The sequence below is a fragment of the Triticum urartu genome, chromosome 2, assembly GCF_003073215.2.
Source record: "Triticum urartu cultivar G1812 chromosome 2, Tu2.1, whole genome shotgun sequence".
Lineage (NCBI taxonomy): Eukaryota > Viridiplantae > Streptophyta > Magnoliopsida > Poales > Poaceae > Triticum > Triticum urartu.
In genome coordinates this window covers 618,352,984-618,370,126 of record NC_053023.1, presented here as the reverse complement: position 1 = coordinate 618,370,126, position 17,143 = coordinate 618,352,984, and the positions used below count along the sequence as shown (strand labels likewise).

Here is a 17,143-nt window from a genome sequence, read left to right as displayed (position 1 = left end):
CCGAAGGTGAGGTCGGCCTCTGGCGCAGCCCAACCCGGCGGAGCCCCCGGGCGCCTGGAGGTGGCCCCGATCTGACGGAGGAACGGCTTGGCGTGGCGGTCTGACGGTGGTGCTTGAGAGCCGCCCAGCAGGGCCGCGACTGCATGGTGCGTCGACACCGCGTAGCAAGCAGTGAAGAGGTCGCGGAGCTCCTCCCAAGATGCCACCGTGGATCCGGGAAGGTTGAGCAGCCAGGCGCGCGGCTCGCCGGCGAGGGCCATGGGAAGCCAGTTGGCCATGACCTTGTCGTCACCCCCGGCTTCGAGGACGGCCTCCTCGTATGTCAGTAGGAAAGCTGACGGGTCCACCGCGCCATCGTAGCGCGGCGGCATCTCCGACCTAAATTTGGGCGGCCACTGCACCCGCCGCAGGGCGGGGGCCAGGGCTCGGAGCCCCCTGGCCCCGTCATCAACACTGACCGTCGGAGTCGGCGATAGGGCGCCTGCCATGTGGGCGAAGCGCGGTGGCGACGGAGCGCAGATCGACGGAGGGGAAGCTACGGCGCACCCCTACCTGGTGCGCCAAATGTCGGATGTGGGGTTCCGGCAAACCCTTAAGGTTCGAACACTGGGGCACGCGCAAAGTCTTTTCCTCCCACCGATCTACGCCCTAGCTCGCTAAGATCTCGCGGACGAACTCGACGAATTCACAACACAGAAAGATATAAGATTTATACTGGCTCGGGCCACCATTGTGGTGTAATACCCTACTCCAGTGTGGTGGTTGTGGATTGCCTCTTGGGCTGATGATGAACAATACAATGGGAAGAACAGCCTCCTGAGGGTGAGGTGTTCTCGTGCTTGGCTAACTTGTGTGTGTGGGGATGATCTTGCTGATCCGTCCCTGCCTATGGTGGTGGCTAGTCCTATTTATAGAGGCTCTGGTCCTCTTCCCAAATATTGAGCGGGAAGGGAGCCAACAACGGCGGGCAAATTTGAAGGGGGACAGCTAGTACAAGCTATCCTGACAAAGGTGGTCTCCGTCTGCGAAAGGCTCTGGTGGTGACGCCGTCTTGGGCTCCACAATGACCTCCGTCTTGACGTCCTTCTGGTCTTGGTCTTGTTGCACCGATATGGCAACATTTGCATGATGCCTCGATACTCCTCGCCTGCGCTGGCCTCCTTGGCACCAAAGAGGAAATAAGGACGTTGCGCGTGCTGGCGCCCGCCTGGTGTCGATTGTCATGGCTCACGTCACGAGAGCCTCGTGAGGTTTGCCTCGCCTTGTTATCTCCGCCCCTCGTGAGCCTGCTCGACCAGGCCACTCCAGAGGAGGTCTTGTGTCATCCGCCTCGCGAGGCTTGACCCCTCGCGAGGGTCTTGGATGCCTTGTTGATGAAGATGGGTCATACGGCCTGCTGGCTTAGCCACACCGCGGGCCACAGACAGGCAAGTTTGGGACCCCTGTTCCCAGAACGCCGACAAATACCGTGATTACCAAAGTGGCTGAGTTGATTGACCCTTATTTAGGACAATGGGATGAAGACCTTGTGCGGTCTGTTTTCTCACATGTGGATGCAACCAGAATCCTGAAGTTTCATTTTAGTCTGAATAGCTTTGATAATTTTGTTGCATGGCATTATAACCGAAACGGGATGTTCTCGATGAAATCGGCGTATCACGTGGAATGGAGACACCAGTTCGGGAATTCATACCAAACTATGGCGTCATCATCTAGAGGATCGAACCCAATCTGGAAGAAGGTCTAGGCACTTTCAGTTTCCGGTAAGGTCAAAACTTTTGTGTGAAAAGTGTTACATGGAACCATTCCCGTTAAATCAACTCTGACGAATCGTCATACTGAGACGGACGACCAGTGTCGAATTTGTCATGATCATCCGGAAGACCTGAAACACTTGCTATTTGAATGCGCACCAGCAAAAATGATGTGGTACACACTAAAACTAGAACAAGCGGTATCAGATGCATGTATTGTAGACAGGTCAGACTCGACTGTCTTGGAGGAGTTGTTGGATTCATCAACTGAGTCGTTACCCTCATCTATCTCAGGTAGGGATTGCGGAGGTTGTGGCGATCGCAACATGGTACATCTGGTGGATCAGATGGACAGACACACACAAGGAGAGGACACCCCCAGCAACGAATTGAAAGTTATCTATTCTGTCCCCATGCACAAAGTTCACCAAGACAGCTCAGAGTAATAACACAAGAGAAGTAGTTAAATGGATGAAACCAGATTCATGTCAAGTTAAATTAAATGTAGATGCCTCGTTTCATTTTGAAGAGGGAGAAGGGGCGACGGACGCGGTTATCCGTGACAAGATAGGCAATTTCCTTGCAGGTGCATGTTTTTATGTTCCACGCCCGTTACCGGCCACGATGATGGAAGCACTAGCAATGAAAAAAGGCCTTGAACTGGTGGCATCTTTGGGATATCACCAAGTTCGTTGCTGAATCTGATTGTTTGGAGGTGATTGAAGCTTGCATAGGAGGACAAACATGGTGGAATAAAGAAGCTGCAGTTTATGCGGATTGTATTGATCTGGTGACGGAAATAAGAACAGTGCAGTACTCTCACTGTCTCCGAGAGGCCAATGGTGTTGCACATGAGATAGCAGAACATAGTTATGAAAATCATTTATCTTGTAATTGGGTAGATGATCACCCTTATTTTCTTACTGAATATCTCATGAACAACGTAACTGTGCTTATTTGATTAATAAAGTAAGCCATGATGGCATACCCTAAAAAAAAGGCCCTCCTTAGCACCAGACACATCCTTCAGGCGCCCACTGCATGTAACAACAATAATAATTGCATAAAGGCACGACAAGCCTTGTAGGAGCTTCGTTAACTGGCTCGCGCGCACTGCAAAAATGGCACCAGTCTACTTGTTTGTTGATGATACAAGAAATTTTACAACAATCATGATATTTTGCTTTGCTTCCACTTGAGCTAACTTTATGTACATGTAAGAAAGCTATGTATCAGCAACTGCTATATGTACAACACTACAGCGGCCTGAAGCCTCCCTGCATTTTGTTTCAGGAATGTTTGCCACGAACCCACCGCTAGTGAGAAGCACAAAAAGTTCCTTAGCTTGCAAACCACGAGCAACCTGCGTATTTGTTTTAAGAAAATAAGCATGAAAAATAAATCCCAGGGCAGCCACTAAAAGCAGCAAAAATGAAAAACATATTTCTAGGGCAATCTGTACAATGCACATACAAACAGTAAATAAGCCTGCAATTCAGATAATTTAAACTGAAACAGGAAATTCATGCAGATTGCAATCACTAAAACAGCATATAAAACATTAATACTTGGTTACTGGTGAAGATGCAATATAATTTTAGTTCCAACAGGGAATGTAGTTAAGATATTACCATGTTATTGGATGACGCGCAGCCAACGAGCCTAAGCCTTCTGACATTACACCTCTGCGTATACTACATTGAGCATCAAAAAGCAGAAGCGGGCTCCGGTGTATGTATAACATTCTGCGGCAGCTCCTCAGCGGGGTCACAAAGATGGAAGATTGGCTTAGAAATGTCCTCACTCCTATCCTTTTATAGTAGACATACTTGCCTTTTCCTTTTCCATTTTCTTCTTCTCAGCTTCCACAGTTCGAGCATTTTCATCACGTGATTTCTTGAACATATTCACGAAAATAACCAAAATCGACGTAACTGAGAACAGAAAAGCAAGAAAGCATCAAGGAAAGATCAAAAAGTAAATACTGTTGTGCTAAAACAACTAAGTTCATATCAATACAAAAACAGAAGCATGTTGACTCAATTCATAATGGAACTAAAAGAACAGAGAATGCCACTTGATAGACCATTCCCTAGAAACAGCAATTCGATTCGAAGAAATGCACTGTCTGGACAACAAAATGTTTGGACCTATGAGAGGAACTTCCTCAAGGGATTAGGGGCAATACTTTGAAGTTATTTTTCCTTCTGCTAGTGCGATCAGCGAATTGTCATAGTGAAATTGATAAATATATTACTCAAAGATGTAACTTCACTGACCACCTTCGGCGTATGATGAGCTACATATGTGGACATAATTAAGAGAACAATGCCTAATAAAGCTGTAAAATATTATAAAGGCCACACAAAACCTTGCTCAAAAGGGCAGCGAGCTGGATCTTCACCAAAATACTGAGCTAGGGAATCAGCATTCCTTCCCTGCAAAACAAATGTCATCAAGGTCTTACACAAACATAAGGCGTTTACAGGAATAACTTTTATGGCAGGGGCTCACCACTTCTGAATACAAGGAAATGAGGGACCTAACTACAGCTTCTGCCGAGTCGAGAAAGGATTTCAATGCCTGCAAAAGCAACTGATCTCAGTTCACTCGTAAAAGAATCATTACTGATATAGCACAACTAATCTCATCAGATCTGCTTGCTTTAGAGTTTAGGAGTCCCCGAAGGTCACAACTCCTACCGAGTCCAGAGTTCGGACTGTGCGCGGTGTTATTGCTGAGCTTGATGCATAAAAGTGAATGTCGATGATTCCCTGAATTGCGTATCACTTCTGTTCAGTAGCTAGCAGAACATTTTGTAAGCCAGCACATTCTTTGACTTTATGTTCTGAGCAATTTGTTCAAGACATGGAGCCTTGCAGCACTTCTTTTCAACTTGAGAGGTGGTGCATATTTATTCCATTATAGAAGCGGTTAGTGAATGGATGATGCAGAAAAATATGCACTCTGTGGTTCTACTATACATAAAGTTCAGAGAAACACTGAAACAAGTACACATTGAATGTCTGGGGATAGCTAATTCAATAATTTTATAATAATAACATGGTTTAAGTTGTGTCATTTCTTGTCCTGAGCAAGTAAAATATAAGCTCCTTAAACCAGTGGGCTAAATGTAAACAGAACAAATATGCTCAACATCCAACAACTCTGAAAAATAGACAAAAGGGAATTATTTCTGACCTTGCGGAAGCCAACAGATATTGCTCCATCGTTCACTGAAGCAGCTAATTCCTGCTCGACCTTCTCAAGACCTTTGTTTATTGCTTGCATTTCTTCAGCAAGCAACTTCAATTGGATCTGGGGTGATTAACAAATGCAATTGTGGAGCAACATATTTGATGAGTAGCTCGATGGTCATCCAAAATTGCTATTAACAGATAACTACAGTACCTTCGAAGCTGCTTCCAGATGAATCAAGTCTTTGTCAAAATCAAGAAGCTCAGGCAACTTTTCAGCAAGAAGCTAGCATGTAATAGAGAAAGATAAGGTAAACTGCACAAGCTTGCAAAAGCAACTGGCAAAAGGACAGACCCAGTGCTAGAAGCTCCCACACCAGGTGGGGCCTGGGAAAGGATTTTATACAAGGCAAGCCATACCCCTGCATAGTACAATGCAGAGAGGCCGCATTGAACCCAGGAGCAACTGCCAGACTATTAAAAATATGCATAGGTACATGCAATTAGAAACTGAGTCAAAATAGCTAATCTTCCATTAAGCTGCAGAATACTAGATAAACAATTGCCCACGTGCACAGCACCATAATTTGGGATACCGGAACGAGGCTGATTCCTGGACAGTGACCAGTAACAGCCTGCCGTTTGGAGTTTACATGAAAACCATGACTATGCAGAGAACTGGCAGAAGTTTACAATCCAACTAGCAACTCCTGTGGAAGCCATCGATAACATTTACACCAATGACCCCTCACTTCCCAAGGGATTGTGATTTATATAGGTTATATCATCAAAAGGCAGCTCAAGATTAAGATCCAGGATAGGTATTGAGGTGCCTGCAGCTGGCCAGTTCCAGTTCTACGCTCAGACCAAGCATCAGATGAGACCGCTCTTGAGAAAAACTAATCCAATCAGATACGATCCCAATTAAGATCAGATTGTTCATGCTCCTAGAACTTACAATCGACCAGTAAATTTACCGACACTGAATCCAGCCATCAGGGTGAAACACAACAACCTGGTGACAGGCTAATAATGGGTGTTCGGAGCACCCTATTATTGTTTGTTTGATCTGTATTAGTAATTGATACACCAAGAGCTGATCCGTGAAAGAAAATCTTGAGCAGACTGAGCTAATATGCAACAAACAGACATCTCCCACAGAGTCATGACTGCAATTGCCGTGAAAACATCATGTATTTCAATAGTTGAGGCTGATATTTCAAACGGTTTTAGAGTTCAGGGTTGAAAAATGAACCTCTGCTTGAGTTTAGGTTGGAAAGTGGACTTTATTCCTATATAACATATTCAAACTATGACAAGATGCATGATTCCCAACTTTAAAGGCTCAGGTAAATTACTGTTACTAAGCTACTAGCACAACAAGATTGCATAGGAGTATAGAAAAAAACATGTATCGTAAGTCCATAAGAAGTGGCATAGTTTTCTGCAGTAAGATATTAAACCCTAACCAGCATTGTATTATTGTGTGGTATGGCCAGTGCTGAAGATGGACTGAGAGGAATCTTAGCATGCAAACCAGTGTGCATAGCATAACACTTTATGCCGAGTGCATACCTTGCATAAATAGTGCATTAGTGTCATCTTATTGTTCCTAGCTCGAGTATCCGATAGTTTAAGAAGACTATCTAATCTGAAGCCAACAGCAGAACCTGTTCAGCACAACACCGTATCAGACGATGCTATTAAACAAAAGGCATTCCATGCAAATTTTCTACACTGATTTGGTACCTCGAGCTGTTCCTTGATTCAATGCATTCCCTAATGTGAGAATGGTCTGCATTATCTGCCGTAACTTCAGAGACTCTTTCACCTGCACAAAATAAAACATTAAGCCAGTCTACGTGTAAGTTAAAATTTTACTCAAGAAAGAGATGATACAACATTGTACCTCTTTTGTTGCATCATTTATGGTGGTTAAGTTAGTTCTTAACTCATCAGCCTGACAAAGAGCAAGACATCACATTACAACTGCAAGTTATGGAGAAAGTGAGATAATCCAAGTAAATTAACTGATGGACGAAGACAACGGACCTGTGTTGAGAATGCAATTCTGAAAGCAAAAACTCTTAGTTTGGACTCGACGCGAGGAACTTTCATTAGCTCCAGGAAAAACTACGGCAAAGTTGAAAGCTTCAATAAATATATTCAAAGTGGCACACTATATGCAACCAAAATATTAAACCAACCTGTTCACATTTTCCAAGCATTTCTTTGTTGCCGTTATAGTTCTGAGCTCATAGAGGAAAAGGATAGTGAATTAAGACAAAACAGCATCAGATACTAAATGATAAGGAATATGTTACAGATCATGAAATGCAAAAAACAAAAGATAGTAGTAAGCAGAAGCACCTTCAACATCTCGATTTCTTCGTTTGTAGGGCAAAACTTAATGAGATTCTCCACTTGGTCATTATCAAGAACAGACGTATCCAAAGCCAAGATCGCGCTCTGCAAGATACAACCATTTCAGAGAAAATTACATAGGAACACTAAAAAGTATCAGGCTAATAGACATTTGTTAACAGCACCATTTGAGCAGATTAATAATGTCAGTGTGATAAATTAATTAGAAGATAAAAAACGTGGATCGAGAAAGCAACACAACTCAGCAGTAACTTGCATGTATGATAACCATATACAGTGGTTTTACATTACCAAAAGAGAGTCTGAAAGGCATTTAAGTTTCTCAGTGCCATGTAGGCTTACGCAGCCTAATGTTAGACCACTGTATGAGTGTAAATTAAACAAGAAAAACCTAGGACTTATAGTAATAATTTTGTGATGGCAGAAACTTTCATGCATAGTGTATGGAAGATGTTAGCAAGATTCATGTACATCGCCGAATCTATTAATGTATGATAGCATACAAGTTTACACTTAAGCAAATACCAAAAAAAATGCAGATGAAGGTTGTCAACAAAGGTATTAGCTCCATCAAAAGTTGTAAAAGAATAGAAACAGGAAAAGGAAAAGTAATATGAATACAAGCTTCAGATATTCAGGATAGTACTCCCACAGCTCAACAATGTAGTGCATATAGATTTTTTTTCAAAAGTCAAACTTAAAAAACTTTGACCAAGTTTATAGAGAAAATTATCTATATCTATAATACCAAACATATACAAGATGACAATATATCTCATGATGAATATAATAATATGCATTGCATATTCTAAATGTACATAATTTTCTCTACAAACTTGGTCAAACCGTCAAAGTTTGTAAATTTTGGCTTCCGAAAAAATCCATATGCACTCTACATTATGGAACGGGGGGAGTATAAATAATTACATCATCAACACAGCACAAAATTCTCTGAGATGTCACTATTCCACGGGAGAAATCATGTGCATCTTTTTTTGGTCAAAGAGTAGAGAGGGTAAGTAATAACCCACAAAGGATACTCACAATCATATCAGGAAGAGGCATTTTGATTTTGGTAAGCATGATCTCACAATTATTTGCTCTTCTCATATCAACCTGTAATGAAACTAGCAGAACAATTAGTCCATGGCCTAATGGAATCAACAAAATTTCTCTAACTCCTCATGCTAGAACATAATGCTGTTGATTGCAAATAACTTAAGATGTCAAGAAAACAGAAGTTTGGTGTGGAATGATAAATGGAACAAGAATGCGAGAGAGAAAACTATTCAAAAGTTCCTTCAAAAGGACACCTATTGCAGAAGGAAGTAGCATACATATGAAAACCATAATTTCATACTTTAAATGGAAAATACATCAAAATAAGTTGGTGTCAATCAGTTGAGCACTTGCAAGGAAATAAAATATAGATTCACTTAAGAAAGAGCAGTAGTCATGCATATCGTATTACCATGAAACAGTTTTAATCAAGAATGGTTTGAAAAACCTGAGATTCAGGGCTTGATAATTCAACATACCACGAAAAAAATCAAATAACAAGTTTAAGGTAACAAGTATGAAAGGATTAATGTGCTTAAGGTAGAAGCACAAGAATGAAAGTTCAAGAAAATTCAAGTTCCCTAAAGAAAATAAGTGCATTAAGAGTGTAAGTTTCCATACCAGGTGAACAATTTCTGGCTTGCTAATAGCTGAGCCACGCTTCGTTCCTCCTTTTTCACTTGCATTGGTTGCAACAGCAGTGGAGAACAAGGTCTCTAATTCGGACATATCAATATCAGGAGCCCTGCAAAATAGTGCTCGACAGCATGAATAAATACAGTCTCAATACAGAGATTTCCCACATGTTAAACAAGGACATAGAATGCCAGACCCATGTATTTTCTTTAGGGAAGCTACCAGCCTCATGTGGCCTACTACTCAACCTCTTCCCAAAAAGGGGGGAAGCTACCAGCTTCCTATTTATTTGGATTGTTTTTGCGACTGTAGCATGATATATACTCCCTCCGTTCACAAATATAAGATGTTCTAACTTTTTTCTGAATCAGATGTAGACACATACTAGTAAATGTGTGCGTGCAATGCACGTTGATATTAGGTAATATATTAATTACCATAAATATTAGGTAGGATATTATTTGCGTATTAATTATGTGATTAGCATTGGCATTAATATTTGGTATGATATTAACTGCACACTAAACATGTTGAGCGCTCACCATTGGAGCAGCCTGAGTCGTTGGATTGACCTGATTTGACGGACGGGATCTGTTGGATCTGCCCCTTTGGGTCTTTTTATATTGGTATAGATATAGATATAGATGAAATATCCAAAACATCTATTTGTGAATGGAGGGAGTAGTTCATAAACAACGGATGTTGAATTTTATGCCTAGTGGTTTCAATGATGTAAAATCATCAACGGCTGAATTAAATGCAAAAATATTGGCAGCATAACAGTTACCTAGCCTGATTCCCTTGATTTTGGGCATCCGCCCAGAGACTTCCTTGCATTGCTCGTGTAACTTTCACCCAGTGCAAAGGCTTTAATGAAGCTTTCTTTGGGGGGTTACTTTGAAGCGCCAATCCCATGCCACGACCTTTTGCTGATCCGGTTGCTGCTCTTCCCCTTCCCAATACTGGAGGTGGTGCTGGTGCATTTGAGATTTTTGAGCTTGGTGGTGGAGGGGGTACAGTTCCAGGTGGTTTTGGAGCTTGAGGTGGTGGGGGTGGGGGTGCAGGAGCTTTCTTTCCTGACATTCCAGGTGGAGGTGGGGGTGGGGGTGCAGGAGCTTTCTTTCCTGACATTACGGGTGGAGGTGGGGGTGGCGGTGCAGGAGCTTTCTTTCCTGACATTAAGGGTGGAGGTGGTGGTGTTGGAGGAGTTCCTTTAATAGCGCCTGCTGGCAATGGTGGAGGTGGGGGTGGGCATGGTGCACCAGGTGGAGGTGGAGGTGGAGGTGGTGGAGGAGGTGGCCCTTTCACCAGAGTGGCAGTAGTTGTAGATGTTCTGTCAGAAGTGGCAGGGGGGCGGGGTGGAGGTGGAGGCGGCGGAGGGCATTTCTTAGCTATTCCTTGAGCTTGTGGGAGAGGTGGTGGAGGTGGTGGGACTGAATGACGTTGAACATTTTGCCGAGGCTGCAGGGTCGGTGCAGATAGAGGAGCTCCTGTCCGAGAATTTGGCAGGGGTGGTGGAGGTGGAGGCTGTGGAGAAGATACATTACTAATCCGAGGTGGTGGTGGTGGTGGTGGCGGCGGCGGTGAGAAAACAGGTTTGCTGCCACTTGGCGGCGGCGGCGGCGGTGGTGGTGGCGGCGGTGGTGAGAAAACAGGTTTGCTGCCACTTGGTGGTGGTGGTGGTGGTGGCGGCGGCGGCGCCGAGATAATAGGTTTGCTTCCATTTGCTGCTGCTGGTGGTGACACCTGTGCCGAGATAGCATGTTTGTCTCCATTTTCTGCTGATAGTGGTGGCGGCTGCCAGCTAGGTAACTCGTGCTGTAATTCTCCTGACAGCAGACTTTGTTCAGTTGAAAGGCCACAAGATCTACCATGTGGAGGAGGAGATGAAGTGTTCGCTGAGGAAGTAGCTGCACAAATTGTGATAGTTATGAATCAGAGTTTAATTAAGATGATGGGAAAAAGGGAGAGAATGTAGAGCATGAAAACACCAGGTCCAGCAACAGAAGTTTTCTTCGAAGGGCGTATTCCCTAAATAATTGAACATGGCAATAAAGTTCAACAAGAAAAATAACTTGTGTAAATAGATGTACCAATAGATTCAGAATCTTCAGTGGTAAGAGAACGATCAATGTTCTCTGAGTCAGATGAGTTCCCACCATGTTGAACCTTCTCATAATCTACTGAATAACCGGAATCAGAAGCCGCAGAATATTTTTCTTCATCAGAATCCAGTGGAGACATTAGTGGCATCTGGAGGCCAACTTTAGCTTGGAACTTCGAAAGCTCTTTCATGTCGCTGAGTATTAGCTTTTGAAATTTATCTTGCAGAGAGTTTGCTGAGAATTCTTTGAGCAACCAAAAAGCAGCATTGTCACCGCTTTCCATCCATTCAACATCATTGAAGAGTTCTTGAACAGCTGAAAAGGCTTCAATTGGTAAACCACCTTTCATATCACCATTCAATGTTACTGTTGGAGCCCTTGGAGGAGAAATGCCCCCAATTTCACAAAACAGTACCTGCACTTCCAAATCTGCATCAGTAATTGATTTCTTGCCTGAAAAATTCAAATGAGTACGTGCATTGCTCTTACCTCTGCTCTAAAATTCTTCGGGTACCGATCTTTTGAACCCCAGAGTATATCAACATCATCACTATTCAGCATCAGTACATTTGAACGGATAAAAGCAGTATTGAACATTATCCGGAACATCATAACTTCCTTTTCTGGATCAAGATCAAGATGTACGCACTCCAGAACAACATCTCCCTGGACTGGACACTGGATATCAATTTTTATCACATCACAGTCCTCCTGCATGAAAACAATGCAGATTGATGCAAAATAAAAATAAATTAAGAAAGCAAACAAGAACTTCATGTGATTCTAATTATCACCTACCTGTCGATAGTGGCGCAAGGACTTCTTCTTAGGCATTGAAAAAATCATGTCAGTCATGCTAGCATTCTTGCCAAGAAGATTTCGACCGAAAATTCGGATCAATGGCCTACATCCATTATCAGAATCAAAATTTGGAATAGCTCGAAGGATCAGACAATCCAAAGAGAGCGCCCGCTCCATAGGAGGCCACTCTGGAGAGATATTTCTTCTGGCTACATACTGCATATATCGAAGCTGAGACGGCATTGGGTTGAGTGCAGAAAATAGCTGTAGGAACCCTTTAGGGGCCTCACGGTGAACAATGTCCAGAGTTCTATGTTCTGCGCTGTGCAACTTCTTGAAAATAAGAAAACAAGATAGCAGAAATGCCAATGATGGCCAGCCCCCTCTCTCACAATGGAGTAGTACGATATTTTGGCTGTTCCCAGTAGATAGCCAGTGTTCACAGACACGAAGAAAATGCTGTATAAGAGATAGAGGAAGCACTGGACAGCCTTCAAAATGACGTGGGTAGTCAATTACTGGAATATCATATTCATGTAGGATATCAGCAAGCTGGCTTCTCTTATCCCCATCTCTGAAGTTAATCGCCAGAAATTGAGATTCTGCATGCTCTTCATGCAACTCTGTAAGAATTCCATTCAAATAGACTGGGTACATTCCATGCGGCAAAACTTCAGTGCAGAAGCATGAATCAAAAACTGCAATATGGCATAAGATACCAAATTAATTGGAATACAAAATAATGAATCAATAAAACAAATGAGGTGATCAATATAAAAAAAAAAGAGTAACAACACTTCAGAAGCTTACCATAGATCCTGTCAATGAACTCCAGTAGTCCATCGGGAGGCCTCTTGTAGAAGAATCTACTAAGCAGTGACATTTCATGTGAATGAGGAGTTGTTGTCAAATGTGCTCAAGATTCTGAGAATTGCTCACTTCAGCTTCAAAAAACAATAGATCTCACAATGGCAAAGGGTAATCTGCAAACTTCAACACCTCTGTAAATAATAGAACAAAACGAATTAGACTTAGCACTTCAAACGCCTATGTTAGCTAAGCATGACACTTTAACAGATGATCCATCTCATGGGTCCAGGTCTCATTACCAGACATTAGAGCAACACCTACAAGCAAACTACACTTAAGCAACAATTCAGCCTGCTCGAGTCGGATAGAACTTCTCTACGATGACAGAATAAAAGACTATATGTATGAGCCAAACCATGAATTGGACACTTCAAATGCAAATTATAACAGTCCCAGAATCCCCCCCCCCCCCCCGATGCACCCCGCGCCAGTCACACTATTATAATCAGAGAAAGTACACACGATAGTCTCAGCGGTCCTCGTACTGAGGTATTGGAGCTAACAATCCCGCCAGCGACAGTAAGACTGTGAGAGACATAGATGCATCGTTCGGACGTGCGATATTTGGGCAAAAGCGCAAGATGTGGACGTGTTATACTAACCAATAAAACTGGAAACCTAATGAGAACTCAAAACAAGAAGGAATAGAAACATGTTGCTAAATTAAAACTGCGAAATGAACGAGACCGAGGACCTTAGCAGCCGCTGCGTCTACCACATCCAAGGGCGGATCTAGATGGTGTGCACAGGGACACCCAAAATTTGTGGAGGTCAGTAGACGTTGAACTCATCCCTGGATGGCAAAAGACGCATACGTCAAAAACAAGTAACCAACACCGGGGACGGGGTGGAACCAGCAGGGATGCGGTATCCCAATAAGGTAGAATGCAAACAGCGCCGGCGTTGAGCGTGAGCGGCAGAGAGGATGAGTGAGGGGTGAGGGACTGAGGCGCCCGCGGTGATGGTAAGCTACTTACGGCGGCAGCTATAAGGCACAGCAGCGGTAGACTGTAACTAGTGGCAGATCTAGGATTTTAAAATAGGATGGTCCACCTTAAAAGAATTGGCACATCCTAGTCCAGCATAGCTCTTCTTTGCAACGTGTTTCCAGAAAAGAAAAACAATGTTTACTGTCCTCTTTCATTCTTCAACAATTATACAAGAAATAATACGTCTTATCAGTCCAAATATTCTAACAATCATAATTGGACAACAGCAAATGAATCAATCAATATAAGGTTTGAATCATAAATAAATTGCGAAATTGGGAAGATTGGAGAATGGGGCAACAGCCGTACCTGTGTACTGTGTTGAATCGTGGGAGGGCTGGCTGCTGCAGGGTGCAGGCTGTGCCGCTGGAGGGAAGCTTTGTTGCACGCCGCCAGCCGCCAGCCGCCGGGCAGGACTGCTGCGGTCTGCGGACTGGGGGGCTGGGAGCAGTGGACTGCGGGGGCTCAGCAGCAGGGTGCGTGGGAGGGCGCGACGAGGCACGAAACCACGGAGGCAGGCGGGAGGCCGAGGCGGCGGCGACGAGTGGCCGGCGAGGCACAGAGGTAGGCGGGGGGCGGCTGCCGGCGAGTTCAGATCGGGAATTGGGGGGTGAGTGCTTGCGGACCGGCACGACTGGCAGCTTGCTGGGCTTTGGTTAGGTCATGGACTCGGGAGCGGTGGAGAGGAAACGTTTGGAGGAGATGGATTTGAGTTTTTACTTGATCGAGAAAAAGATATCTGATCCAGAAAGAAACAGACTAGTAATGGGGTCCTTTCAAAATCCTGATTTTGTGACTATTTGTATCTCGATTGGAAAAAAAATTAGAGACCCTTAAAAAACTTCTTATTTTATCATGTGACTGTGTTGTCTATTTTTATTATCATTGTCAAGAACAATGGCGAGCGAATGTATAGTGCCTCGCTCTCTAGCTGACCACTAGTGTGTTGCTCGATGTGTGCTATGTGTCACGCGGGAAAATGAGACAATGCTGGAAGTGATTTGAGTTGGCAGGTTGAGACCGATCACGGTCTACTCCTTTTAAATGTTCAATTTGACAATGTCAAATGAGAAATATCGAGCGGGCCCTCACTATCTGATCTATTTGCTATCACAGTGTACCACGTCATCACAAATCCATCCATCCGTTCGATTGACCACGTGTCACCAGATTTGCGGCTCATGAGTTCAACCTCCTAAACTCCATCCCCGTGTTGGCTCCACCTTCCTCGGCTCCTGACCTTCCAAAAACGCTAGAACCAACGTGGCTGCCAGATCATGTGCCTTCCCTTTCCCCTTCCACTTCTGCTTCGTCTTGGTTCGTCTAAAAATTGTCATGGCTGCAAGATGCCTCCTCCCCCGCTCGCCAGTCCACGTCAAATCAGATGTCGCTAGTACATGTATATGCGCTTAGCCGCCGAGTGGTTGTTTATCCCTTCGGCATCTCGATTCCTTCCTCGTACCGCCGCTCGGCCGATTCGGGAGGGAGAGACGGGAAGGATATGGCATGTGGTGACTGCGAGGGAGAGAGAACGCAGGGGAGCATGGTGGAATGCGGTGATGTTGTAGACATGACAGTCTTGAGATTACATATGGCGGCGGCTAAATTTTACGTACGTTGTCGTGGTGGCTGTGTAACTAGGAGAATTTGTTGTGCCCATGAGGGATGTTGGTCTCCATGCTCTCAACTCTACCAAGACACATCCCAAAACCCCTGGCTTCTCCTCACTCCTAACCACATGTCTTTTTTTTACTCCATGCTCTCAACATGAGGCCAGCGCGGCTTTGGAAGAAATCAAAACACTTCTGGCTACCAATACCGTCCTAGCCGCCCCTCACCCTAGTGAGCCGATGCTGCTATACATCTCGGCAACCAACCAGATTGTTCGCGTCATTCTAGTCGTTGAGGGCAACATGGAGGGACACAAGTTCAACGTGCAAAGGCATGTGTATTATGTTTCCAAGGTACTAAGCATATGTGAAACGAGGTATCCACACTACCAAAACATAGCCTATGTCGTGTTTATGGCTTCTCGGAGCTCTGGCATTACTTTCAGGAATGCTCAATAATCGTGGCTTCCGAGGTGTTGCTTAAAGACATCATAAACAATCGAGATGCCACCGGTCGCATCTTGAAGTGGGCAATTGAGCTCCTCCCTTCGAAATCCTATATCAATCATGTCGTGCTATTTAAGTCCCAGGTGTTGGCTGATTTTGTCGAAGAATAGACGAAGGTCGAGCTCCCTAAAGAGCATACGTCGTACTCCAACTTGATAATGTACTTCAATGACTCCAAAATGCTTGTCGGGATCGGAGCTAAAGTGGTTCTCATCTCACCCACTGGTGACACCATGAAGTACATACTCTAGATCATGTACACTGGTTCCAACAACATGGCGGAATACGAGGCTCTGCTTCACGGACTTCAGATGGCGGTATCCATGGGTATCTATCGTCTGAAGGTCTGAGGCGACTCAAAGCTCGTAATATCGCAGATCAATGGTGATTTCGACGCCAAGGACCCCAAAATGACATCCTACAAGGATGCGGTGATAACCATGTCAGCTCATTTCAAGGGCTTAGAGTTCCATTATGTCCAGCGAGACAACAATCAAGCTGCAGACACGTTGGCATGAATGGGTGCACGACGAGAAACTGTGCCTCAGAACACCTTCCTTGAATGGATGTTCAAACCATCCATCAAATGGAAAGGTATTCCTGAGCTGGATAAACCAACTGATGGGGCAAACATCGAAGAAGTCACCCCACCGGCCTTAGAGCAAGATGACAAACACAGTTGGGGGCTCGAAGTTGGAAGTTACTACTTCAGCTCGAGATCATGGTTGTCATTGCGCCTTGGACTGACCCTTGCATACTTGATGCGCAAAGAATTGCCTGATGGCCAGAGGGAAACATGGTCCATCGCCCAATGATCCACCGCTTACAAGGTTCATGAAGGAGAACTATATAAGCGCAACATCACCTGTGTCCTCCAATGTTGCATTTCCAAAGAAGAGGGGAAGCAGCTCTTGTTGGAGATACATTCTGGCACATGTGGGCACCATGCAGCTCCTCGGACCTTGGTAAGCAAGCATTCCGAGCAGGGGTTTATTGGCCTATAGCATCGGCCGACGCATGAGAGCTGGTGGACAAGTGTGTCGGATGCCAGCTCTTCACTAAAAAGAGCAATTTATCGCTCATAGCCTTAAAAACAATCCTCATCATCTAGCCATTCGCAGTCTAGGGGTTGGACATGGTCTGACCACTCCAAAAAGGAACAAACGGCAAGAAATACTTGTTGGTTATGGTCGACAAGTTCACCAAGTGGATCGAGGCACGACCAATGGC

The 17,143-nt window shown here is 44.3% G+C and overlaps 1 protein-coding gene across 3 annotated transcripts; it reads right to left on the bottom strand.

Moving 5' to 3' along the window:
- Nucleotides 1-2,796: 2,796 nt before the first annotated feature.
- On the bottom strand, nucleotides 2,797-14,494 carry LOC125539217 (formin-like protein 3). 3 transcript variants are annotated; one of them, XM_048702597.1, is made up of 21 exons: nucleotides 14,106-14,493; nucleotides 13,502-13,600; nucleotides 12,748-12,938; nucleotides 11,935-12,635; nucleotides 11,626-11,847; nucleotides 11,125-11,551; nucleotides 9,819-10,941; nucleotides 9,017-9,140; nucleotides 8,381-8,452; nucleotides 7,322-7,420; nucleotides 7,159-7,200; nucleotides 7,004-7,084; nucleotides 6,861-6,911; nucleotides 6,701-6,782; nucleotides 6,527-6,621; nucleotides 5,166-5,237; nucleotides 4,956-5,072; nucleotides 4,269-4,337; nucleotides 4,126-4,192; nucleotides 3,386-3,688; nucleotides 2,797-3,117 (listed from the first exon to the last, which is right to left on the bottom strand). In XM_048702597.1, exons 3-20 carry the CDS (start codon nucleotides 12,818-12,820, stop codon nucleotides 3,561-3,563), a joined length of 3,645 nt encoding a protein of 1,214 aa, XP_048558554.1. In that variant the 5' UTR covers nucleotides 12,821-12,938; nucleotides 13,502-13,600; nucleotides 14,106-14,493; the 3' UTR covers nucleotides 2,797-3,117; nucleotides 3,386-3,560. The 3 variants fall into 3 exon arrangements, with proteins under 3 accessions (XP_048558554.1, XP_048558553.1, XP_048558555.1); XM_048702596.1 differs by lacking the exon at nucleotides 13,502-13,600; XM_048702598.1 differs by lacking the exons at nucleotides 2,797-3,117; nucleotides 3,386-3,688; nucleotides 4,126-4,192; ... (2 more) ...; nucleotides 5,166-5,237; nucleotides 13,502-13,600 and adding an exon at nucleotides 5,463-6,120 and having other exon boundaries at nucleotides 14,106-14,494.
- Between the last annotated feature and the right edge of the window lie 2,649 nt (nucleotides 14,495-17,143).